Source organism: Oncorhynchus gorbuscha, linkage group LG13 (assembly GCF_021184085.1).
Source record: "Oncorhynchus gorbuscha isolate QuinsamMale2020 ecotype Even-year linkage group LG13, OgorEven_v1.0, whole genome shotgun sequence".
NCBI classification, from domain to species: domain Eukaryota; kingdom Metazoa; phylum Chordata; class Actinopteri; order Salmoniformes; family Salmonidae; genus Oncorhynchus; species Oncorhynchus gorbuscha.
Genome location: NC_060185.1, coordinates 52235880 through 52263634, shown reverse-complemented (window position 1 = coordinate 52263634; position 27755 = coordinate 52235880). Strand labels below are relative to the sequence as shown.

The following is a 27755-nucleotide window of genomic DNA, read 5'->3' as shown; positions in this document are numbered from 1 at the left end:
AGAAACATACTACTAGAGATTAATTTTCACTTACCCTGTGGTTTATGGACGTTAACAAATTTTATTACAATGTTATACATAAAACATTAGTTTGTTCATTCTTGTTTTTATTTAGCCAAACAAAAAATCATATATTTTTTTAAATATTAATAATTCTTATTTACAATTTAAAACAGTACAGTAAATAATAATAACAACATTATCAATCATAAAAATGTTATAAAACAAACTTTCAATTCGAAAATCTGTGAGCTGGGAATTCCAGAATGTTAGGATACAAAGTAGCTATGTGGAGTTGTTCTACATTCAAACAGGAACTCGAGGTGTGTTCAATCAAACAAGAAGTAGGCTACATGTTCATTTGTTCAGCAGGACACAACGTTGTGGAATATTCCGATAGAAATAAATGATGTGGAATAAAACATGTCTCTCTGCCTTATAGAATGATTTATGTTGGCTGAATCCATAGTATTTCTATCTGCATCATTCAACAATGTTTGGCTTCTGAACGTGACCCTTAATTTCCTTTATAGAATTCCTTGAACTGTCATTTTACAATACCTTTTGGAATTGCTTACCCCAGGTGGCAAGCATTTGCAGCATAAATATAACCAACAGAATATGGACAAATTGTTGTGACCAGAATTACAAGCAAACTTTTGCTCTGTTGAACACACCTCAAGCTCATTAAGGTCACAATTTTCTAAAGGGATGGGGCTGGGGAGAGAAGGCATGTGCTGTCTGGGTGTGTGTGTACAGAGTAAGGAGACGAGGTGGTCGGCAGGGGAGTGCAAACATGGATTGATCCTTAAAAACAAAACAAAGTAAGAGTACAGCAGCCTGTTCTACTGAACATCATCATCATCACCAGGACTGCAGACTACCGGGACGACAGACTACCACAACTCCAGACTACCATGACCAAAGTCTACAGACTTCTGGACTTCCCCATCCACTTCCCTTTTTCCCCCCAGTTCCCATAAAGTCACAGTTCCAGTCCCCTGATCCTTTCTGTATAATTCCTGGCAGGAGGAAGAACGACGTCTCCTCACCAGGAGCCATTTTGGGTAAACATGTCCTCCTGGGCACTGTCAGATTCCAGCATGCCTATTGGCTGCTCAGAAGGCGCTGTGTCGTTCTGTTCCCGGTGGTCTTGTGTGAGGGATCTTGGCATGGAGGAGAGACATAGATAGTCAATTCATCTTTCAAATCACACAAACAGACATCTGACATCTGATGAATGTATGATGCGACCAAGCACGCACACACATATATGCTGAGAGGTTAGTATAATGCACAGCACAGTGCCTGGTATGGTAAAGTGGGGGGGGGGTTGTGTGACGTGCCAGTCTTAGAAACGATAGTGAGGGAGATATTAGAAGGAGGAGCAGAAACTGAATGAGAGGAGTTGTCTATGCAGCTGGGATCCAATGAAAGAGAACAAAGGAACAAAGAGATGAGACGAAGAGACAAAACTCTAGCTCATCCAGCAAAAGCTCATGTGTAAAAATTATATCAGAGAAAGTAATGACGGATTAAAAAGAGTGATGACGTGAGAACAAAACTGTACCACACGAAAGTAAACAAAGACATTGACATGAAGAGCCTGAAGGTTAGTACTGTAAGTAGCTAGGCTAATGACTGAACAGCCCATTGGCCGAATGTATCAAGCTTCTCACAATAGGAGTGCTGACTTAGGGTTTGTTTTCCTTAAACATCACAATGAACAAGATAACATGGACGGGGGTGGGGGGGAAGCTGATCCTAGATCAGTACTCCTATTCTGAGACATTTGATGCATACAGCCTCGGTTGTCTAAAGAAACAACCGTTTCAATGTTTCGGGGCGGTTCCGCAGACCTGCTCATTCATGACGGTGGAGAGCTCTGTGAGCATGTCCCTGTAGTGGGCTCTCATCTCCTCCTGGTACTCCAGCTGGTCCTCCTTGATCAGCCGCTCGTTGACATCCAGCGCCTGGCCGCACGCCTCTGCAAACTGCCTTCAGGGCCAAACAGAGCATGTTAGGGCACTATGAGGGCCAAGAGTTTTCCTGACCATGTGACTTGATCTGGAAAAACTCTGGGTTCTAGTTATCTTGACCTGAATTGACCCCAACCCTTTTGCTGAAGACTTGTCAAATGCATCATTGATCTATGTGTGGCGCAGTTGGTAAAAGTGTGGCTCTAGCAACGCCAAGTTCGTGGATCCAATTCCCACTGGGGTCACATAACTAGGGCTGTGGTGGTCACGACATTTCACCAGCTGGTGATTGTCAGGCAAATAACTGTTGGTCTCACGGTAATATAAAAACAACCGTTAATATAAAAACATTTAGCATCTCCTGGCTTCCTACAAGCCACTGATGCAGACCTTTGGAACATCTACATTTTTAAAAGTCAAATAAATCCATGTAATATAGCCTACACCTTCATAATAAACCCATGATTTATTTTTAGACATGCCTAAAGAAACATGAAGAAGACAATGTAGTCTATTTCAGTAGAACAGAACAGCATACTCCGAGTTGTCCTTATGTTGGGTCCTGATCTGGCTATGCCATATGGCTGTTGGCTACATTAGCTGTCAAGATTTCCTTAGAATTCCGTGGCATCATTTTATATTATTTTATAGTATGAAGAATACAATTGAACAAAGCTGAATAAAATAGAAAGGATATTTTCTCCAAATGATTTCAGGGATAGCGCACATGCAGCTATTCTGTACTGAGCGGTTAACAAAGAATTAGGTACTAAACTCAGCAAAAAAATAAATGTCCCTTTTTCAGGACCCTATTTTCAAAGATAATTTGTAAAAATCCAAATGACTTCACAGATCTTCATGCTTGTTCAATGAACCATAAACAATTAATGAACATGCACCTGTGGAACGGTCGTGAAGACACTAACAGCTTACAGACGGTAGGCAATTAAGGTCACAGTTATGAAAACTTTGCACACTAAAGTGCCCTTTCTACTGACTCTGAAAAACACAGAAAGAAAGATGCCCAGGGTCCCTGGTCATCTGCGTGAACGTGCCTTAGGCATGCTGCAAGGAGTCATGAGGACTGCAGATGTGGCCAGGGCAATAAATTGCAATGTCCATACTGTGAGACGTCTAAGACAGCGCTACAGGGAGACAGGAGGACAGCTGATCATCCTCGCAGTGGCAGACCACTTGTAACAACACCTGCACAGGATCGGTACATGCGAACATCACACCTATGGGACAGGGACAGGATGGCAACAACAACTGCCCGTGTTACACCAGGAACGCACAATCCCTCCATCAGTGCTCACACTGTCCCGCAGACTGAGAGAGGCTGGATAGAGGGCTTGTGGGCCTGTTGTAAGGCAGGTCCTCACCAGACATCACTGGCAACAATGTCACCTATGGGCACAAACCCACCGTCACTGGACCAGACAGGACTGGCAAAAAGTGCTCTTCACTGACGAGTCATACTTTTGTCTCACCAGAGGTAATGGTCGGATTCGCATTTATCGTTGAAGGAATGAGCGTTACACCGAGGCCTGAACTCTGGAGCGGGATCGATTTGGAGGTGGAGGGTCCGTCATGGTCTGGGGCGTTGTGTCACAGCATCAACAGGACTGAGCTTGTTGTCATTGCAAGCAATCTCAAGCAATCTGCAAGCATTCGCTCTGTGCGTTACAGGGAAGACATCCTCCTCCCTCATCTGGTATCCTTCCTGCAGGCTCATCCTGACATGACCCTCCAGCATTACTATGCCACCAGCCATACTGGAATGTCAGTGTTCTGCCATGGCCAGCGAAGAGCCCGGATCTCAATCCCATTGAGCACGTCTGGGACCTGTTGGGTCCGAGGGTGAGGGCTAGGGCCATTCCCCCCAGAAATGTCTGGGAACTTGCAGGTGCCTTGGTGGAAGAGTGGGGTAAAATCTCACAGCAAGAACTGTCAAATCTGGTGCAGTCCACGAGGAGGAGATGCACTGCAGTACTTAATGCAGCTGGTGGCCACACCAGACACTGACTGTTACTTTTGATTTTGAGCCCCCATCCCCTTTGTTCAGAGAGGCATTATTCCATTTATGTTAGTCACATGTCTGAAGAACTTGTTCAGTTTATGTATCAGTTGTAGAATCTTGTTATGTTCATACAAATATTTACACATGTTAATAAGTTGGCTGACAATTAACACAGTTGACAGTGAGAGGGCATTTATTTTTTTGCTGAGTTTATATGCTTTTGAGTTATTAATGTAACTTTGGTTGTTCTACAAACGTTGGGCTATATGTTTTGATTTTTGATACATTTTAAGGCTGCATGATGCGACTCCAATGATTTGAAAAAAGTCCATGATCTATGCTTTGTTTTTTTTACAGGCTGTACAAACGTCGTCAGTGCACATTTGTACAAGCTGTGCACACTTGATAATGTCTCGAGTTTTCCAGCGGCATCCCCTTTGTGTGGCCATAATTACACCCTTAAAAAATCCATTCCTTTTACAGCCCTTCTTCCTATGTGCTGCCTGCTCCGAAGCACCTCTCACTCACATCGCTTTCCATCTCACATGATCGGGTCTTTCCTCACAGGCTACAATGAAGACAAACACATCCGGGACGAAACTGCGCGCCTCTCTGCATGGCATTGGCAGGTTTATGATCGCCAGCCCCACCAACGCATACCCCTTCCACAGGCAATGGAGGAGGCTTGTGGAGACGTCGATCAGGGGTCATGCCAGGCTTGGATACGGCACTCCAGGCCATACTTTCCACGCCGCCTAGCTCAAGACCACATCGCATGTGATATGAACGAAGTCTTATGGCCAGATCCACAAAGGCGGCGAGATGTAGCCTCATTTTTTTTCTGTTCTTTTTTTCCCCGAGCACAAATGTTTTTGTTTTCTCTTACTGCGCTTTTGTTGTTTGAGGAGTTTTAGAACATTCTGAGAAAAAAAAACGAAACTTTTTCCTCTTATTTGTATTGATAGTGTGTTGTGTTCAGAATACACATCCTTACTTTACACATTTGGATACCTGTGTGTATGTGTGTTTACTACACGTATGACAAAACTTTATTGCACACTGCTATGTCCTGCACACAGAAAAAGAAAAAGCCACACAAGTGTTCATTTATACTATCAGTGCACAGTTGGTGCTTCGTGTGCTTATTCAAATTATGGTTTGTGTGTAATGTATTGACGCTTTGTTTGAAGAGTTTTGCCAGAATTGTTTGCTGGTTAGATTGAAGGTTTTGTGGTTAGTGAGTAGAGTTTTGCAAAAATAGCCTACAGTTTCAAAGATAGTGCCTAAGCAATCATTTAAAATAATCTAAATAGCGAATGGAGGACGGTTTTCCTGTCGTTCATTTTCCTGCCAGCCAGGTAGGCTATTACTCCATTTGTAAAGATAAGCAATGTGCTTAATATTTGCTTAATTTTAGGAAAGTTGAAAAATAAATATAGTAGGCCCAGCCTATAGAAAGCTGATGGGATCATTTTAATAGCCATCACTCTGTTTTCTCCGCAGTTGCATTGCCTATATAAATGTCGCGCAACATGAGCTCATGGGCTCTCATGAAGAGTTTGATTAGATTCTCCATTACATTTGCATTGATGTCAAAGTGATTAGGGGGACAATAGAGTGCGGAGTACCAGACAGTTAGCAAGTTTGGGAGGCTACTAGCGACCATCAGCAGCATCAGAGCTTGGAGAAGCCTAATTACTGTGACTAAAAGGTCACATGGAATTTGACTGCCTTCATGACTCGTGACCACTAGTGTGGCGGTAATACAGTCACCGCAACAGCCCTAAACATAACTATACTAAACATTTACCTTTTGGATAAAAGCATATGCTAAGTGGTGCATAAATCAGGAGAAGTGTTGTGATGAATACCTGAAAATCTCCTTGAGCAGTTTGACTTGGTTGTCGGGGTACCTCTTGGCATTTTTCTCTTCCAGGAAGGCTCGGGCATAGGCCATGGGCCCTGCATTGACCTGTGAGGTAAGTTCATGGTTATTCACCTGTACCATTTTCAACAGACACCGCAGTAAGAAGAAATGAGAACTGAGGGTAATGCTAATAATGCAACAGGCTAATGCTAGTGATGCAAGAGGCAAATGCTAAAGATGCAAGACAGTAATGCTAATAGTGATGCTAGAAGCTAATGCGAATTCTGTGGTTGCCATAGCCCCATGAGGTCACTTAGGCAGAGAGCTCCTTTACATTTTGTAAATATTTGTATATAATTAGTAGATTTTTATGAAATGTCTGAATCACTAGTATACTGACCAGTGCTGTAATCACTGGTCAGTATACTAGAAATGTAAAACATTTAATAAAAATCTATTAATTATAAAGGTGTTTTTTCCCCCCATGCATTCCGGTACCTCAGAGCCCCCGCCCCTCTCATGCTTGCTTTTTGTTTGGTACCTCCCGATTTATAAATCAAGCACTGTTCTCGTGAGGCCCCCAGCGAACATTTTTATTTAGGAAAACGGCTAACTTCCCACACTTCCACACATTTTGCCATGGGGCAGAAAGAAAAATGTGCAGTTGTATAGCCGATCTCATGCTATTCTACACATTTTCCAATGAGGCTGAGAGAAAAATGTGCCGTTTCATAGCTGCATGGGGGGTACTGTACGTGTGTATCAGCTCAGCTATTTCTGAACTCACTGATGTGCGTATGTGTGTTGTTGTGTGTGAGCGTGTCTGTCTCTCAGTTGTGTCTGTCAGCTCAACTCGCTTGAGTGGTAGTGTGTGTGCGTGCGCGCGCGTACAGTACGTGTATGTCAGCTCTGCCATGACCTCTCAACAACTCCCTTCTGTGTGTCTCTCTCCATCTTTCTCCTCCTCCACCCCTACCCCTTACCTTGACGCTGACGCTACCCTGCAGTTTGAGCTGCAGCCGGATCATGTCCACCTCTGCCATGGCACACAGCAGGTTGAGCTCGGACACCTTGCAGGACATCTCGTCGATGGCCACCTCGATGGGGTTCATCTCCGTGCTCTGCTGTTCCACCACCTGGATACGCTTTTTCAGGTAGGGGAAGGTGGAGTTCGCTGGGTGGGGGGGCAGAAAGGAAGGGGGAGTAGACACAGGGTATGAGGAACCGATTGGTTAAACCTTGTGGTCCTGGGTGGCTCAGTTGTTAGTGCATGAGGAGCATTGTTAGAGCATTAGAGTCAGGACCGTGGATTTGATGGCCACTGGGGCTACCCGTATGAAAAAATGTATGCTTTGGAGAAAAGTGTCTGCAAGATGGGATGTATTTTATTGGGTTTGTTTAGGAATTTATTTTATTTTGAACTTACACTATAACTTTACTGGTCAGAATATTATCGCTGATTACAGCACTGGTCAGTATACTAGTGATTCAGACAGTTACAGCTCAGTGTTTACTGGTCATTCAGACACTTCCCGTTAGTATAGTGTACTACCATACAAGCCAATGGCTCAGTGGGCTAGAGCGTCACCTGGGTTGTAGGTTCGAATCCTGCACATTCCACATACTGAATATATGTGAGAGTCAATGTCGACAGCTCTTTCGGATGAAAATATGAGCATAAATGACCTTTTAAATAACTCACTGGTTAGTATGGTGCGTCTCTTGCACTGCTCCTCCACGTCGCCATGTTTCTTCCCCGACAGAGTGAAAGGCGTCTCGAACACGAAGCGATTGATGTTGTGATGTCGCTCAAAGTCCGTCTTCTTCTCCTGCTGCTCCTTGTCGTCGAAGTAGGGCACTACGTAGGTCACCTGGATGTAGGCGTACTTGGGGTCCAGGTCTTTAGGATTTACCTGGTGGGTTATATCAAACAGAACAATCAGTTCACAGTCTGGGTCGTATTCATTAGGTCACTACGTAGAAAAACCGTGGCAAAACATTTTTGCCATGGAAAATGTTCTGCAAACAAAAACGAGAGTTACTTATGGTGAACGATTGAGGTTATTTTTTAGATTTGATTCGGATCCCCATTAGCCGACGCCAATGGAGACAGCTAGTCTTACAGGGGTTCGACACACAACAAAAAAAGACATTACAGACTAAATACTTTAGAATTGACATGCATTTAAAACATTAACATGTATGAATCTATTGCTTACACATACATGTCAGTACATACAGATGTCGTATCTTAATTTGATCATCCTGTTGTTACAGAAATTTTCCTGTACAGCTGGAAATGCAAACTTGCAGTGTATTTGAGGTTTAAAAGGCTTCTAAAGTTTGTAATTTCCACTTTAAAATGTCAGACTTGACATGCCCTAATGAAACATTTATCAACCCCTACACATTTTTTTTCATTAATTATAACACACAATCATTTACATTTCCTGTTGCTGTAGGATTATTTTCCTGCTGTAGCAAACTGGCTCATATTAAGATCCTACATCTGTACACACACAAAGTAGGTCACATGAGGGAGAGGCGTTGTGCCGTGAGGTGTTGCTTTATTCGTTTTTTGAAAACAAGTTTGCTGTTCACTTGCGCGATATGAGTTCCATGCAATCATGGCTCTGTATAATATTGTATGTTTCCTTGAATTTGTTCTGGACCTGGAGACTGTGAAAAGACTGCTGTTGGCATTTCTGGTGGGTAAGTGTGTGACAGTGCTGTGTGTACGTTGACTATGCAAACCATTTGGAATTTCCAACACATGCAGTCAGTCTCTCCACAATTCTTAGCCAAGAGAAACCGGCATGCATATTATTGATATTAGCCCTCTGATTACAATGAAGAGCAAAAAGTGACGCTCTGTTCTGGGCCAGCTGCAGCTTAACTAGGACCTTCTTTGCAGCACTTTGCAGCACTTTTCTTTTTCACTTGGCTCCCCACACCTCCTGGTCAATGGTCATGCTGCTCTCCCTATGGTCATTCCCCCACACCCCCTAAACAGTCTTTACTCTGCCTCCAACCCAATGGACATTTATTTATTCATCACTGCTACAGTTCTGATATATGTAGTGTAATTTCAATACTTTATTTTTATTACAATTTTCATTCTTTTATTTCACTTACTCCTTCTTGTTGGAGCTCGGAGCCTAAGATGTTCACTGTACTCTGCAATCACACCTGCAAACCCTGTACATGTGACCTTTAAACAATCCGAAATCTCTGAATCATATGACTGGACAATAATCAAGATGAGAGAAAACTACAGCCTGCAGGACTTGCTTTGTGTGGTGTCAAAAAAAAGCAAAGATCTCTCCCCATCTTTACATAGATTGTAAACCGTCATGGCCAACACAATGTAAGGTAACACCAAGTAATTTAGTCTCCTCAACTTGCTCAACATCCATACCATTTATTACCAGGTTCAGCCGATGTCTAGAACTTAGTACCAAATACACTGCTATTAGTTTTAGAGGTGTTCAGGACCAGTTTATAACTGGCCACCGTTTCAAAAACGGACTGCAACTCTTTGTTTAGGGTTGCAGTAACTTTACTAGCTGTGGTTGCTGACCTATAGGTCTGGAAGAAAACTAACACATTTCGATTTTTGAGTGTAACACCCCATTCATTGTGATTCTGGCCCTTTAATTGCGCATCAAGCGAGTGAGGAACGTGCAGTATAATGTGCCGGTCAAGCGATGCTGCTCATTTCATTGCAAAGTTCGATACAAATGATATACTTACTCATGATAAACTTCTGCCAGGCAAACCTACTTTGCAGTTAACGTTTAATTGAGACGGTTATCACATCAACTGGCTACCTCCGGAGTGAAAGACAAACGTGCGCACCACACAGACAGACAGGGGCAATATTGCTAGAAATGAATTGGCAGATATTGTGTTAGGTTTGGCTTTTTAAGCCAATAGCGGCTAACCGGGGGTGTCATGTTGTGTTGATTACCTAGTAGTTGGGAGCTGGCGGTGTCTGATACTTGTGAGATTTGTTTATGACAGTTTGCGATGGAACACGTGAAACTTGCATATGCTTTCAGAATTGTTTGGTGAGCTACTCATACAGTAGGTAGGCTACGAGCTACTGGTAGTTTCACAATCGACCTGTTGGAGCCCATGGTCAAAATGAATCACTACTTCACTGGCTGCTTTTCTGTGGCGAAAGATTGCTGTCAAAATGTAGCAGTACATTAATTAATTTACAACATTTTGACAACAATCTTTCTATGAAAGAAACAGCGACAAGTACTAAAGAGGCCGAAACACTTTGAATAATACTGTATATGAAACATATAGATGTGACAGTGTTTGATAGCTGGGGGGAGGTAGTAGACTGACCTTGTTGGAGTCCTGGATCATCTTGACGTTGTCGGCCCCAAACTTGTCTGAGTAGAGTTTGAGGAGCCTCTGGGAGATCTCGGACAGTCCTGTCAGCTTAGGCTCCTTATAGATGAACTCTTTACTCTCCTCTTCCTCAAAGAACCCCTGTTACAGAAACACCATTTTACCCAACCACCTGTGTGTGTGTGTGTGTGTTTGTCTGTGCTTCTGACTGTAAGTCACTCTGAATAAGAGCGTTTGGTGTCAAATGTTAATGTAAATGCGTGTGTGTGTGTGTGTGTGTGTGTGTGTGTGTGTGTGTGTGTGTGTGTGTGTGTGTGTGTGTGTGTGTGTGTGTGTGTGTGTGTGTGTGTGTGTGTGTGTGTGTGTGTGTGTGTGTCTTTCTGAATGCAATGCCTGCGTCAATACTTTGAAGAGTATGTATATGTGCGTGTATTGTTTAGAAACTGTGGCCCTTTGTTTTCTTTCTTCATCCCTTAGCTGAATATTAATAACCCGTAGCTGGAATTTCTAGGCTCACATCACCCCTTAGTGGTTTACTGCGCTTCCCTATCAGTCAGGTCATGTGTTTCTTAGTGTTAGGTCAGCTTGTTAGAACACAATTGTAATCACAAAAGTTACTGACAAAATTGCAATGTTATGTTCTGGATAAAACAGAGGCCATGTAGAGGTCATTCTCAAAGCACCGTGGGGTCAAAGGGCAATGAGGGTTATTTTCAGACAGTGTGTTCTTTCCTATGGAAAACTTCCTGGGCTCTGTCTCAATGAGTCTTTCTTCAATTCCTGGCATCCTATATTGTCCATCCCTCCTTTTAATTGATTTTTTGTACTTTAACCCATTTTTCTCCCCAATTTCGTGATATCCATCTGGTAGTTAGATAGCTGAGAGAGGTGAAGGTCAAGAGCCATGCATCCCCCGAAACACGACCCTGCCAAGCCACATTGCTTCTTGAAACACATATCACCAATGTGTCAGAGGAAAACACCATCCAGATGGCGACCGGGGTCAGCTTGCAGGTGCCTGGCCCAACACAAGGAGTCGCTAGAGTGCGATGGGACAAGGAAATGGGCCAAACCTTCCACTTACTTAGACGACGCTGGAATTGTACACCGCCTCATGGGTCTCCCGGTCACGGTCGGCTGTAACACAGCCTGGGATTGAACCCAAGTCTGTAGTGACGCCTCAAGCACTGAGATACAGTGCCTTAGACGGCAGTGCCACTCGGGAGGCCCTCATCGCTTTCTGAACCGTATTGGAGGAATAGGTCCAAGGTAGGGTTGAATGGTGGGAACTCGGTTACTGAGGTTTACTGCCCAAAACCACTACCTTTTCCTAGGATAAATAACTGTATAATGCATGTAGACCGATCATCTCATCATGGTAAAAAAAAAAATCTTGTGACAGATAGGCCTACATTTTCTGCAGGATAGCCTAAGCTACAGTAATATAAGGACCGAATGTGCTTCTCATTTACACATCTCTATTTGGCTTAGGCCTTCACTTTTTTATTGTAAAGATTTCATTTTTTAAATTGCAGCTGCAGAGTTTTGAAACAGCCTATCATTCGAATAATAATGTATTGCTTTAAATCAGATCATGTGCGAGCAGTCTGTTCAAGATTGATTTAGACAGTACCAGTTAAAAGTTTGGACATACCTGCTCATTCCAGGGTTTTTCTTTATTTGTACTATTTTCTACATTGTAGAATAATAGTGAAGACATCAAAACTATGAAATAACACATGGAATCATTTAGTAACCAAATAATTGTTAAATAAATACAAATATATTTTATATTTGAGATTCTTCCATGTTGCCTCCCATTGCCTTGATGACAGCTGTGCACAATCTTGGCATTCTCACAACCAGCTTCACCTTTGCAGAGTTGCAAAGAAAAAGCCATATGTCAGACTGGCCAATAAAAATAAAAGATTAAGATTGGCAAAAGAACACAGACACTGGACAGAGGAACTCTGCCTAGAAGGCCAGCATTCCGGAGTCGCCTCTTCACTGTGGACGTTGAGACTGGTGTTTTGCAGGTACTATATTTCATGATACTGCCAGTTGAGGACTTGTGAGCTGTCTGCTTCTCAAACTAGACACTCTAATGTACTTGTCCTCCTCTTTCTATTCTGGTTAGAGCCAGTTTGCGCTGTTCTGTGAAGGGAGTAGTACACAGCGCTGTACAAGATCTTCAGTTTCTTGGCAATTTCTCACATGTAGCCCTCATTTCTCAGAACAAGAATAGACTCTGACAGGTTTCAGAAGAAAATACTTTGTTTCTGGCCATTTTGAGAGTGTAATCAAACCCACAAATGCTGATGCACCAGATACTCAACTAGTCTAAAGAAGGCCAGTCCTATTGCTTCTTTAAATCAGGACAACAGTTTTCAGCTGTGCTAACATAATTGCAAAAGGGTTTTCTAATGATCAATTAGCTTTTTAAAATGATAAACTTGGATTAGCTAACACAACATGCCATTGGAACACAGGAGTGATGGTTGCTGATAATGGGCCTTTTACGCCTATGTAGATATTCCATAAAAAATCGTCCGTTTCCAGCTACAATAGTAATTTACAGCATTGGAGCCAGTTTGTGCTGTTCTGTGAAGGGAGTAGTACACAGCGTTGTACAAGATCTTCAGTGGACAAAAAAAAGTGATTTTCTTTCAAAAACAAGGACATTTCTAAGTGACCCCAAACTTTTGAATGGCTACGTATGTCCTAGCCTACCTCTTTCAGGTAATGAAGGATGGATTATGCATAATAAGCTTCTAACTAGCCTCTGTCTCCTGCGCAATATGCACGCACCTGGGCTCCTCTGGCCTCTCTCCTTAGCTCTTGGAGTCCCATGCAGGAAAGGCTAGACTAGAATAGCTTGCTGAATTTGTTATGTTTTTTTCTGTCGTGCGTAATGTGCAGTAGCCTACAGTATCATATATGTATTGGATAATGGCACAATCATTTCGTCTTTTTTGGACTTGGGCTCATAAAATGTCTTTAATGTATGGCTCATTAGGCTTGAATTTTCGATCAACGCGGCTAAGAGGGGAATGAAAGGAATCGAGGAGTGATCAGTTGAGAAAGAGCCCTACATTCCACATTCCACACACACCCGCATTCATAAAGTGCCTCAGAGTAGGAGTGCTGATCTAGGATCAGGTCGCCCCTCTTATTCATTATGACTTAAAATGCTAAACAGATCCTAAAATCAGCAGTCCCACTCTGAGATGTTCTGTGAATACAGGCCCTGGTCTGGCCTGCCTGCATGTATACTGCTATTTCATCTTGACACCAACTGTTCTAAGATCTGTTCAAAGAAGCTAGAGATTAGAGTTTGGGATCGTTGAGGGGGAAATGATTACTGGAGATTATAGGATGTAGGTATCGGGGTCAATTCTATTTAAATTCCTACAACTCAGGAAGTAAACCGAAATTATAATTTCCCAATTTCTTTTCAATGAGGGAAATGTAAATTCTGCTTTATTCCTGAATTGACTGAATTGATATATAATCGACCCCAAACCCCGGTAGGTATACATATCATGTAACAATATGTATACAGCATATATCTTAGAAGAAAGGTTAGAGAAGCTACTACCGGTGAAGGGAGAAGGTAAGCGGAACAAAAAAGATTGGAAACATAAAAGAGAGACAAATACTTACCGCAATCTTGATACAGAAAAACCAAAAGGAAGAAAAGAAAAAGAGCAGATGGAGGAATTAAAGAGACTGACTAGAATTAAAGAGACTGACTATTAAAGAGACTGATCCACCCCTCTCTTAGGCTCTTCTAAGATGTGCCCAACCAGCTTAGTGAATGTAGGAGTTTGACGTCCTTTATGGGACAAAATACTCGGTGAGACTGGGGTCGTACCAGAGGGCTATAACTATAGAATGTACTGACTAGCTATCAAGCTAGTCAAAGCTAGTCGAAGCTAGTTGAAGCTAGTTTAGCATCGCGCTGTGACATCATTCCTCCTCCCCTGAGACCTGAAGGACCGAATCCCAGAGCAGGGATGGTACACGCTAGCCTGAGTGCCAGTCTGTGTGTGCGATCCAGATCGATGCCAAACATGACAATGAGTAACAAGGAGTTAGCATGATAGCACAAACAGACTGTCACTCAGGCTAGGTACACAGTACACCTATCAATAAGGTGTGTTTGTCATTTTCAGTGTCTTCAGTGGTTCTGATGGCACTTACCAGTCCGTAGAACGCCACGCGGTAGTATCGGCCAAACAGACGCTTCTCAGAGTTCACGACCTCTGTCACCTTCAGGTAGGAGCGGTGAATGTCGTAGTACAGCTCCGATAGCCTCTGTGGATCACACACACACAATGTCAATCACATCTGATATTACTTCTGATCTCCTTCCTGTCAGAGTGTTTCTGGCCTGGTCAAGAAACAACCTTGTCCTATACCCCCTGGTCACCTTGAAATCTCGCCTCTTCTCAAAGACAGCAATGACGGGTTTGTTGATATCGGCGATGAGCTCGTGCCTCTCAGACTTCCACAGGTAGTCCACACACAGCTCCAGCTGCTCCACTAGAGTGTCCTACATACACAGGAAGGTTAGGATCTGTGTAGCATTTGAAGTCTAAATGAATAAGAGGGGACCTGATCCTAGATCGACACTCCTACTCGGAGACACTTTATGAATACGGGCCCAGGCTCTGCACTGCATTGTCATTGAATGATCTTCCAAATCTATACAATTTTTTGTACTGCAGCCAGTGGTGGTGAGGGTACCTCAGTGTAGGGGGTATCCTGAGTCCCGGTGTCCTCTTTCATGGCCCCCTCTTCCTTCACGTTCGGTGAGATGCACAGGAAGGCCGCCCAGCCCATGGAGAAGGACGCTGAGGTTTCAAACAGGACATGACATCAGGGAAGGAGGGACATAGGAGCAGAGAGCTCATAGGAACAACATGTTGTCACTCCCTTCTTTATGCTTCTGTGCATTTTATCATCCAATGGTATGAACACACACACACACACACACACACACACACACACACACACACACACACACACACACACACACACACACACACACACACACACACACACACACACAGAACTTTCCTTGTGTTCCATATCAACAAACCCAAACAAAGAACAGTAACTCCATTCATTGTGAACGTGCTTTCTTTACACATATCAAGTGAAACGTTGGTGGACATCAATAAAGGCATCTCTCAAAAGGGCAAGGTAGACCACAGACATCCAGACATCTTTCAATAGCAAAGGCAAATCAGTGGACATTATACCTGCCTGGACATTCTGCTAGTCTTTTGAGTCATGAGGTATGTTCAGCATACCACTTAGAATGCATGTCCAATACATTGCTTTGTTCTAAGTGGTACGGCTAAGCCATTGCAGTGGACTTCAAAACACTGTGCATCTGTTATAGTTCAGACTCCATTTTGCTAGTTGCAGTCAAAGTTTGGTCCTAGTATTTTTAAGAAAACTGTTTTCACTGTCTATAATTGTATACTGTATGTAGATTATGTGTACGTTCTATATACTCTGTTTATTGCTGTCAGCACCATTTCACAAGGTTAAATTCCTGGTAGATGTACACTTTACATACACTTCGGTTGGAGTCATTGAACCTTGTTTTTCAACCACTCCACAAATTTCTTGTTAACAAACTATAGGTTTTGGCAAGTCGGTTAGGACATCTACTTTGTGCATGACAAGTCATTTTCCCAACAATTATTTACAGACAGATTATTTCACTTATAATTCAGTGTATCACAATTCCAGTGGGTCAGAAGTTTACATACACTGAGTTGACTGTGCCTTTAAACAGCTTGGAAAATTCCATAAAATTATGTCATGGCTTTAGAAGCTTCTGATGGGCTAATGGACATCATTTGAGTCAATTGGAGGTGTACCTGTGGATGTATTTCAAGGCCTACATTCAAACTCAGTGCCTCTTTGCTTGACATCATGGGAAAATCAAAAGAAATCAGCCAAATCGTAGAAATCCACAAGTCTGAAAATTTCCAAACGCCTGAAGGTACCATGTTCATCTGTACAAACAATAGTATGCAAGTATAAACGCCATGGGACCACGCAGCCGTCATACCACCCATGAAGGAGACGCGCTGTCTCCTAGAGACGAACGTACTTTGGTGCGAAAAGTGCAAATCAATCCCAGAACAACAGCAAAGGACCTTATGAAGATGCTGGAGTAAACAGGTACTGTTAGGAATGTTATGAATAAATGACTAAACAATATCCCCGTTTTATTATATCTGATTAACAATATGAATCCATAAGTGAGGGATTACGGAGCCTGAAACAGGAGGTAATTAAATTAAATAAATACCATTCCAGCCAGGTTGGAGAATATTGGAAGTGTTTTTGTTTAAGTAAACAGACAAGGTCTTTAACCTATGGTTGAACCGACAAAACTTAGCTCTGGGGTGTTTTAGATAAGGCAGTGAGTGCATTCCCAGGTTTTCTGTTAACTAGAATTGTCAGCTAAGTGGTGATCGATAATGGTGAGGGGTCAAGAGTTAATTAAGTTTTATTGTGTGTCCCGCTACTGGGTCGGAATGAACTTTTAAACTTGCTCTGTCTTGGTCGGGAGGAGGAGATTCATTCTAGAACCTGTGACGTCATATTTTGTATATAAACTGTTGTTCGTGGTTACATGGCAGCGCGCCCCGAGAATAAATACTATTATCTATTTTTGACAAGGCTGGTCTCCATCTATTTTATGCAAATAAGAATCTTACAAATGCTCATAAAATAAACTAAGTGAATTAATAATGAAATTATATCAACAGGTACAAAAGTGGATATATATATATATATATATATAAATATAAATGTCTTTTGGTCTGACGAAACAAAAATGTAACTGTTTGGCCATAATGACCATCATTATGTTTGGAGGAAAAAGGGGGAGGCCTGCAAGCCGAAGAACACCATCCCAAACGTGAAGAACGGGGGTGGCAGCATCATGTTGTGGAGGTGCTTTGCTGCAGGAAGACATGGTGCACTTCACAAAATAGATGGCACGATGAGGCAGGAAAATTATGTGGATATATTAAAGCAACATGTCAAGACATCAGTCAGAAAGTTAAAGCTTGGTTCACAAATGGGTCTTCCAAATGGACAATGACCCCAAGCATACTTCCAAAGTAGTGTCAAAATGGCTTAAGGACAACAAAGTCAAGGTATTGGAGTGGACATCACGAAGCCCTGACCTCAATCCTAATGAACATTTGTGGGCAGACCTGAAAAAGTTTGTGCGTGCAAGGAGGCCTACAAACCTGACTCAGTTACACCAGCTCTGTCAGGAGGAATGGGCCAAAAGCTTGTGGAAGGCTACCCGAAACATTTGGCCCAATTTAAATGCAATGCTACCAAATACTAATTGAGTGAATGTGAACTTCTTACCCACTGTGAATGTGATGAAATAAATTAAATCTGAAATAAATCATTCTCCCTACTATTATTCTGACCTTTCACATTCTTAAAATAAAGTGGTGATCCTAACTGACCTAAGACAGGGCATTTTTACTAGGATTAAATGTCAGGAATTGTGAAAATGTTTAAATGTATTTGGCTAAGGTGTACGTAAACCTCCGATTTCAACTGTAAATGTACGAATAAAGTTCTGATTCTGAAGTAAGCATAGCTTGAATCGCCCCCAACCTTTACACATCCCTGTTCCGTGGCGGCACACTCACTTTCTCCATCTCGGGGGGTTAGTAAGGGGCTACAGTTAATGACATTGGGCTCCTCAGGAACCACACTTGACATCCTGGCCTTGTCAAGTTTCCAGTAGCCTGCGTTATAAGGAGGAGTATAGGAGTTTAAGGTACACAATGTAACTTTCCACTTGCTGTTTTGCCTTTTTTCACTTCACGACAAGCCAGTGCTTCACAGGGCATGCTTCCCACACTCGGCGTGTGGCGGCAGAAAGAGAGAGAGCGATGACGGCTCGTGCGCTCAACGGTGAAGCATGCATAGGCTAGCAAGCACATACCCGCGCAGATGGAGACACCGAGTTCCTGTGTCATAGTAGTGCATACTATACATGAGAGGATGTGAAGTCACACTCACAGCAGCAGACACTGGTTAAGTCCCAAATGGCACCCTATTTCCTATGTAAGTGCACTACTTTTGTCCAGGGAATATGGTGCTATTTGGGATGCATCCTATGTTTGTGTATGAGAGAGTAAAGAGTGGATGGCCAGTACTGTAGCACATAGAGGCCTCTGTGTGCTGATTGGATGATGTCATTGTTTCCAGACACTCGAGTTGTGAGAGAGCACACACAGCTCAGCTCTGACTAACCTCTCTTCTCTCACACACTAAGTAATATGCCAACACACAAAAGCATGCACACATTCACAGTGTATAACAAACCCACAAGCACATGTATACACAAACACACGCACAAGCATACACATCAACCCACTCATACCATTTCCACCCCTACACAAGCAGAAGAACTAGTTAGAAACAAATGTTTGCACAGAGAGGCTACAGTAGCCATATGCACAAAGCGCTGAATGATGATGTCACACATGCTGTTCAGCCAATCGATGGACAGAAGTGGCCAGAAGACTCACAAGCAAAGAGGTTATAGGTTCTCCACACACACATGCTGGAGAGAACACGAACACACACACACACACACACACACACACACACACACACACACACACACACACACACACACACACACACACACACACACACACACACACACACACACACACACACACACACACACACACACACACACACACACACACACCAGAAGCTTGTTAGCAGTACTGCCATGTTATGGCCCAGCGGGCTGTGCTCACCTCTCCTCTTGAGGGACTCAGCGATCAGGGCTGAGATGTGGATGTAACACATGGCCGCCTGAGGGACAGAGGAACAGGAGGAAAGGAGGTGAACAGTTTAATCACAGATACCATCACATCATTAACTAGGCATCTCGGAGTAGGAGTGCTGATCTACGATCAGTTTGGACTTTTAATTCATGATAAATAAGATTACCTGGATTACATGGACAGTGGGTGAGATGATTCTAGATCAGCACTCCTACTCTGAGATGCTCTGATATGGCCCCTGAACACTATCACATGGTGACAAACCTAGCCTTGGAAAGTGCATTATAAACACTTCCAATGGAGGTAGGCTTCTTGAGACTGTGGCAGTCTGAACAAGTTTGAATTACCCGCTAAAAATGATGCTATGGTGTCAGAGGTGGGATGGTACAGTGGGTATAATAAGTATTCGCCCCCTTAGATTTCTACACATTTTATTGTGTTACAAAGTGAGTTTAAAATAGATTTAATTGTGATTTAAAACAAAATCTAATGATCTACACAACATTTCTTCAAATGTAATAAAAAATGAAAACACAAATTTTCCTTGATTAGATGTAATCACCTCTGGCAGTGATTACAGCTGTGAGTCTTCTTGGGTTTGTCTCTAAGAGCTCTGCACACCTGGACTGTGCAATATTTGGCCATTAGGTGTTGGTGGTCATGGCTACACAGAAATGTTCAAGTCTTGCCATAGATTTGAAATCAGATTTAAGTCAAAACTGTAATTTGGCCACTCAGGCACACTCACTGTCTTCTTGGTAACCAACCCCAGTGTAGATTTGGCCTCGTGTTGTACGTTATTGTCCTGTTGAAAGGTGAATTTGTCTCCCAATGTCTGGTGGAAAACAGACTGAAGCAGGTTTTCCTCTAGGATGTTGCCTGTGTTTAGCTTCATCCCGTTTCTTTTTATCCTGAAAAACTGGCCAGTCTTTGCCCGATGTCGAGCATACCCATACCACGATGCAGCCACCACCATGCTTGAAAATAAGGAGGCAGTCACTCACTGATGTGTTGTCATAAGGCTTTGCATTTAGACCAAAAAGTTCATTCCAACTTTAGTGCCTTGTTGCAAACTGGATGCATGTTTTGCAATATTTTTTATTCCGTATATTATCCATTCTTCTTTTCACTGTCATTTAGGTCATTATTGTGGAGTAACTACAATATTGTTGATCCACCCTCTGTTTTTTTCTCCCGTCACAGCCATTGAACTCTGAACTCAGCCATTGAACTCTGAACTGCACTGAAGAAAAATATAAACGCAACATGTAAAGTGTTGGTCCCATGTTTCATGAGCTGAAATAAAAGATCCCAGAAATGTTCCATATTTGTTTACATCCCTGTTCGTGATCATTTCTCCATTGCCAAGATGATTCATACACTGGACAATAAAAGGCCACTCTAAAATGTGCAGTAATGTCACACAACACGATGCCTCAAGTTTTGAGGGAGTTGGCATGCTGACTGCAGGAATGTCCACCAGAGCTGTTGCCAGATCATTTATTGTTAATTTCTCTACCGTAAAGCCGACTTCCAACGTTGTTTTGTAGAATTTGTCAGTACGTTCAACGCCTCACAACCGCAGATCACATGTCGCCACTCCAGCCCAGGACCTCCACATCTGGCTTCTTGACCTGCGGGATCGTCTGAGACCAGCCACCTGGACTGATGAAACTATGGATTTGCACAACAGAAGAATTTCTGCACAAAGGGCAACTGGGGGGGAATGGGCTTCAGGGAAGCTCATCTGCATGATCGTAGTCCTCACCAGGGTCTTGACCTGACTGCAGTTTGGCGTTGTAAACGACTTCAGTGGGAAAATGCTCATCTTTGATGGCCACTTGCACACAGGAAGTGTGCTCTTCACGGATGAATCCCGGTTTCAATTGTACCAGGTAGATGGTACGTGTATGGCATTGTGTGGGCAAGCGATTCACTGATGTCAACGTTGTGAACAGAGTTCCCCATGGTGGCAGTGGGGTTATGGTATGGGCAGGCATAAGCTACAGACAACGAATCACAATTGTATTTTATTGATGGCAATTTGAATGCAAAGAGATACCATGATGAGATCCTGAGGACCATTGTCGTGCCATTCATCCGCCGCCATCACCTCATGTTTCAGCATGAAAATGCACGGTCCCATGACGCAATTCTCTGTACACAATTCCTAGAGGCTGAAAATGTCCCAGTTCTTCCATGGCCTGCATACTCATGTCAGCCATTGAGCATGTTTGGGATGCTCTGGATCGGCGTGTTCCAGTTCCCACCAACGTCCAGCAACTTCGCACAGCCATTGAAGAGAAGTGGGATAACATTTCACAGAACACAATCGACAGCCTGATCAACTCTATGCAAAGGAGATGTGTCGTGCTGCACAAGGCAAATGGTGGTCCCACCAGATACTGACTGGTTTTCCCATTCCACGCCCCCACCTTTAAAAAAAAAAGGTTCTGTGAATAACAGATGCACATCTGTATTCCCAGTCATGTGAAATCCATAGATTAGGACCTAATGAATCTATTTCAACTGACTGATTTCCTTATATGGACTGTAACTCAGTAAAAACTTTTAAATTGTTGCATGTTGCGTTTGTATTTTTGATCAGTGTAATTTAGTCTTGCCTAAACAAAGGGGATGAATACTTATGCCACTATTAACTATTTTGTTTAGTTATTTAAATTTGTAAACTTCTGTAGAATTTTCTTTTCACTTTGACATTATAGAGCATTTTGCGCAGATCTATGACAACAAAATATATAATTCATTTCAGTCCCACTTTGTAACGCAACAAAAGGTGAAAAAAATCCAAGGGGGTGAATAATTATATGATACCCACTGCACATACCTCTGTACCCTGTATACACAACATAGCATCAGATCACACAACCCATAACATATCCCAATAACCCAGTCCTACTGTACCTCGGAGAGGTCTCCGTTGCGGACGTGTATCTTGGCCATGCTCTCCAGCCAGGTGCGCCGGAGCTCGGGGGTGCTGGCGTAGGAGTTGGCCAGGCTGTACTGCAAGTCCACCAGCATCTCCGGGTCCTTCTCGTGCTCCTTCATCTGCGACGTGGCCATCAGCACCGTGCGGATCCGCTTGGTCAGGTCTTTCACCTCGGCAGGGAGCGGTGTGTTCTGGGAGGGCGGATGGATCAAACACGATGACGTCACAGTTCATAAAAGGTTTTATTGTCCTTTTTGCCCGTAAACACAGGCAAAGGGTTTGTGGCTTCTGTGTGGCTCAGTTACAAGAAACAATGTGCATGACGTCACATCAGATCAAACACGGGCAGTATACACAGTTGCAGCATATACAAACATTATTAGTCACTAGAGGGAGTTAAGAGAGGAATCACTAACTCTCTAATTCCTCAACACCAGGGCTGACACCCAAATAAACATCACCCTATTGCCATAGCTGGCCCCTAGACTAACTTACCAATCAACAAATGTTTTGCTGACAAGGGCTAATTGAGTGACTATTAGTGACTGACATTACAAGAGAAAAACTGATACACAGCGAAATTTAGAAATTGCACCTTGCGTTGTCTAATTTTCTACCTCGTAAGTTGACACCCCAATTGAGTTCCCCCGCCAGTTGCCCATCCCTGATATACACTGTAGTGAAGTTTAAAGGGAATAGGGTGCCATTTGGGATGCAAAACATTTCTCACTCCAGTCCCTGTTCTCACCTTGAGAGGAGCATCTCCGTTGGCAAAGTTATTGATGATGGCCAGAGACTGTTGGAAGCGTGAGCCTCCGATGCCAGCATCCGCAATCAGCTGACTCACTGCCTTGATCAGCTGGAGGGATGGAGGAGAGAGAGGAGGGAAAGGGAACGAGAGTGAAGGTGACGCTAATCACAACCGCTCTGAAACAGTGTGGCGATGTGTGTGTGGTCTCTGATCGGCTGCCAAACTGTCTGTTTCAGAGGTAAACAAAGCCATAGAAATATTGTGGCCTTTCTCTACCCAGACCCCGTGTTCCCCCGAACAAAACAGTGAAAATAAAGAAAGCTCTGGCACACACACACACACACATATCCACCCCCACACCAAGACCCACACCACACACATCCTTCCACCCCCGCTGACCTGTAGGTGGGAGCGGACGATGGACTTTCCCTTGGTGAATTCAAAGTTTTTCCTCATGAAGAAGTAGAGGAGTGCGGAGGCCTCAGTCTGGGTGGAGCTGGAGCGGTGGTTACAACACTTCAGGATCTCATAGCACAGGCAGCCACACAGGTCCGCTTTACCCTGGAAGAACGCAGAGGGGAACTAGAGAGACAGAGAGAGGGTGTAAGAAGGGAGAAAGAGGGGAAGTAAGTAAAGGGATAGAGAGAAGAGATGAGGTTAAATAAGAAGAGAGTAGGGAAGGAGAGAAAGGACGAGAAAGAGGAACAGAGAGAGAGAGAGAGAGAGAGAGAGAGAGAGAGAGAGAGAGAGAGAGAGAGAGAGAGAGAGAGAGAGAGAGAGAGAGAGAGAGAGGGTGTAAGAAGGGAGAAAGAGGGGAAGTAAGGAAGGGGATAGAGAGAAGAGATGAGGTTAAATAAGAAGAGAGTAGGGAAGGAGAGAAAGGACGAGAAAGAGGGACATAGAGAGAGAGAGAGTTCAGCATCAATAATGTAATATGAAGTCAGTTAGCTCTCTCACCCCCATGCACACTATCAGCCAGTACACAGACCTTCTGTATGAAGAGGCGCAGGGCAGCGAAGACGTGTCTCAGGGTGCTGGTGGACTGATTGATCTGAAAGAAGAGGAGGTAGGTGTCGAACACCTTCTTCATCAGCAGGTTCTGACCCTCGTCCTGCAGTAACTGTTTCTGTGGGAGAGAATGAACAACAATCAACATATGTGCTTCCCAAATGGCACCCTATTCCTTATCTCGTCCACCAGCCGGCACTGCGGTACCAATTGAGTCTGGAAATAAGGGTACCCTATTCCATATATAGTGCACTATTTTTGACCAGGGCCTATAGGGCTCTTGTCAAAAGTAGTGCACTATATAGAGAAAATGGTGCCATTTGGGACACAGACGTAATATGAATCACAAAAGACAAAAAAAGCAGCATGTCTAGGTTGCCGGGTTGCTTTACAGAGTATAGCAATTATAGGTATTGAGGGACAGCTAACTTGAGGACTGAGGAGTGCACCATAACCTACAAGAACAACAGAAGATACAAATCCCTAGCTTGGAATACAAACTGAATATCTCAGATTCAGTGAAGTGAAACAATAGTGAATAGTTAAACAGATTTCAGGCGAAAAAGTCACTGTAGTTCCTAGTAATAACCACAAGGTTGCAGTGGCGTATTAAAATAGGCTCATGAATGACAGGTCTAGGATAAGTCAAAATTCTAGAAATTTCCCCTACAATTCACAGGTTTTCCCGAAATCCTGGTTGGATTTCCTGTTTATTCCCTCGAGATTCCAGGAATCTTCCAACCGGGATTTCGGGAAAGTTGAGCAACCGTAACAGGTCTGTAAGTTGTCAGGATCGGTGTTTGACCATTCAGACAGTGGTCAGTGTTGTTGTCTGACCTTGTGGTGATGGACAAAGAGGCCCAGGACATCCAGTACGATGAGGGCCACCTCGGTGGACAGATTGGCCTCGATGTCCGTCGGGCTCAGGTGGTCACCCTCTGGGATGTTCCCATCTGAGGGAAGGACAGGAAAAAGGGCAACGGTACAGCAGCACAGCTAGCAACAATAGCCCAACCCTAACCCTAGTAATAACCCTCACGCACCTAACAAAAGACAACACTAGAGACAGAATTATAATAGCTAAGTAATGTTACTTAGCACTGTAATATATAAGAAATAGCACTATTGGCAGTTGGTAAAAGTAAAACAAGCTATTGGCCTAGGACAACAAAAGCTAACTTAACCAACTAAATAACAGAACACATTGATGTGAAATAAACAGTTTTGAAATGGGACCGGGGTGGCATTGCCCAGCAGTGTTGTTAGGCGTGAGTACTCGGGGGGACATTACCAGTCTCCATCATCTGCAGCAGCTTGGGGTTGGTCAGGGCGTTCTTGGCCCGGATGATGGGCATTGTCTGGGAGCGGGCGTGCCGATGGCCATCCTGTCCTGACAGCATCCTGGTGACCAGACGGGGGTCAAACACACAACACATAACTTTCGACCTCACAAGGGGTGGTGTTCAGCAGAGACGAAACAGGTGAAAGCGTTTTGAAACGAAGAGAGATATTCTGTGAACTTATCCAATAGGAACGCTCATTTGACCCTTCTCATAATGTCTTGCGTTTCGTGAACACGACACCCAATATATTCACTCCACCATGGAAAACAGCCTGTAATTCTGCACTGCCGCCCAAACCCAAACGGACCAGTAGACCCTATGCACTTGTGGAGATCTGAGAGGACGTGATTGGTATAAGCAATATGGGGAAATGTTCAATTAACCTTGGAGGACCATTTATTGACTGCACCTGTCAAATCTTATCAGATCTCCACAAGTGCATAGGGCGTAAGGGTCCAGGGGTCCATTTGGGATTGGTCCTAAGTGTGTGAAAATGTCTAAGAAAACAACATCCCCTGTAACGTGACAACACACATGTTAATGCGACCACGTAGTTAAACGGGATTGCCGCTAAGACAGGGATCCTATTTTTAATGAGGGAGGATATGCAGACAAAGGACTAGTCAATTACACCACGCCACACGTATGGTAGACACTGGGGGGGCATGCTGGGCAAACAGAGTGGCCACCACACTATGTCACATGACACACTCACAATGTCCACCATGGATGGTCACTTGTTCAGGACCATGAAGACGACACTGATGAGCAGCAATGGTGAACTAAACTCATAACAGGACAAATGGGGTTCACAAACTCGGCTGGTTTAAGTCCTATTTATAGTCTCCTGGACTAAAAACCTGTAGTTTACTGGACTAACATGGAGTTGAGGGATATAGAGGCAGAAAGGAGCTTTTCTGTTCCACTTTATTTAGAGCTTTCGTTCAGTAAGCTATACATTTTTGTCCAGTAACCCCCCCCCAAAAAAATGTAAGACACCTAGCTATTGTTACATACACTGCCTGTAGAGTCTACACCCCCTTTAACTTTTTTTCACATTTTGTTGCGTTACAAAGAGGGATTCAAATTGGTTTAATTGTCCTTTTTTGACCTCGATCTACACGCATTTTACAATAAAACTGTAGCATTAAATTTTGGGGGGAAAAGTCAAGGGGTCTGAATACTTTCTGAAGTCCACTGTATTTATCACCATTTTCACCGTGGTGACAACCTGAACTATATTATACTGGCTCTGATATCTTACTTTCACATGGTCCTTTCCAGCCCGGTTCCAGCAACTATAGTGGATGCGTAACTAGGCCAGCAGAGTACAGCTCGGCTCAGCTCTGCTCAGTAGTGTGAAAAGGGTACGTGTGTGTGCGAGTATGTGTGGATCTCCGAGGTGAAGTTTCCCCTAGGTACAGATTCCCCTCCCCCGGTCCTAACCTTAACCATTAGTGGGGTAAACGCTAAACTGATCCAAGATCAGGTGGTAGGGAAAACTTCACCCCGCTCCCTGTGTGGAGGGCCCCCAGGTAGCGACTGTGTGTTTACCATTGAGGGAGCAGGCCTGTGGAGGGCTGGGTGGAATGGTTAGAGCCCTTCAGGGTGCCATTGTTCTGGGTGGCCTGGGCCAGCTTTACCGCGGCCGCTAGCTTCCTGTTCACAAGCCAATGACACCAGCGTTAAGTCACAGCATCATCATCATCACTATCATCATTACTCTTCCTCCTCGTTTTCAATTTGAACATCACGACCCAAATTTATCAAGCATCTCAGAGTAGGAGAGCTGATCTAGGATCAGTTTAGCCTTTCAGATCATAATGAATCAGATTATTATGGACAGGGGGGGGGGGGTCCTGAACCTAGATCAGCACTCCTACTCTGAAACGCGTGATACATGTGGAATCAGGTGGGCTAAAGCCATCAAGCCAAGCAGAAAGAGGAGGGGGTCATTTCAGTATTGAACGCTGCCACAGCAAAGTAGCGGGGTTAGTGGCGTTAGATAGAGAAATAAATACATTTTTCCAATGTTAGGTTGAGGTTGCCGTTAGTTAGGAAGTATTTTAAGGGCTATAGAGCATTAGTTGGAAGCTAGTTTGCTTGCTGCTAATACATTAGCTAGTGTATGTGGTGACAGAAGATGAACAGATGAATTGAGCCTAACAAGACCCGCTAATGTCATCTCAATTAGCAGATTTGTTAGTGGTCAGGTCAGTGATGCTACTACGGTCAGTACACACAGAGAATGTAGAGCAGTGGATGGAGGGATGATGGGGAGGAGGGATGGTCATCATGCCACAGGAATGCTACATGATCATTAGCTTACATATGACAGCGGCAAAGCCATGCGAGTAGCTACACACACACACACACACACACACACACACACACACACACACACACACACACACACACACACACACACACACACACACACACACACACACACACACACACACACACACACACACACACACACACACACACACACACACACACACACACACACACCAATATCACCAGCAGAGGTTTTAGGGTTAAACAGTAAGAAGTCAGTCTTCGTTGCACCGCATTCGCCGCACATGAAAGTGTGGCCATCAATACA

General features: G+C 43.6%; 1 protein-coding gene across 10 annotated transcripts in view; it reads right to left on the bottom strand.

Annotated features, from left to right (window-relative positions):
• Positions 1–19: 19 nt before the first annotated feature.
• Positions 20–27755, bottom strand: part of LOC123993121 (dedicator of cytokinesis protein 10-like) — a 185925-nt gene continuing 158189 nt past the window's right edge. For 6 of the 10 annotated variants that reach the window (XM_046294930.1, XM_046294931.1, XM_046294927.1 and 3 more), the window contains exons 39-57: positions 26702–26806; positions 25096–25205; positions 24642–24757; positions 23785–23922; positions 23196–23378; positions 22794–22904; positions 22021–22236; positions 19066–19123; positions 17938–18036; positions 14981–15087; positions 14664–14786; positions 14435–14548; positions 13895–13900; positions 10226–10372; positions 7569–7779; positions 6850–7040; positions 5871–5971; positions 1860–1998; positions 20–1166 (exon numbers count right to left, since the gene is read on the bottom strand). In XM_046294930.1, coding sequence (XP_046150886.1) covers positions 1119–1166; positions 1860–1998; positions 5871–5971; positions 6850–7040; positions 7569–7779; positions 10226–10372; positions 13895–13900; positions 14435–14548; positions 14664–14786; positions 14981–15087; positions 17938–18036; positions 19066–19123; positions 22021–22236; positions 22794–22904; positions 23196–23378; positions 23785–23922; positions 24642–24757; positions 25096–25205; positions 26702–26806 — 2323 coding nt within the window. In that variant the 3' untranslated portion in view covers positions 20–1118. The remainder of the gene's footprint in view (positions 1167–1859; positions 1999–5870; positions 5972–6849; positions 7041–7568; positions 7780–10225; positions 10373–13894; positions 13901–14434; positions 14549–14663; positions 14787–14980; positions 15088–17937; positions 18037–19065; positions 19124–22020; positions 22237–22793; positions 22905–23195; positions 23379–23784; positions 23923–24641; positions 24758–25095; positions 25206–26701; positions 26807–27755) is intronic. The other 4 variants (XM_046294929.1, XM_046294934.1, XM_046294936.1 and 1 more) reach the window with 4 other exon arrangements.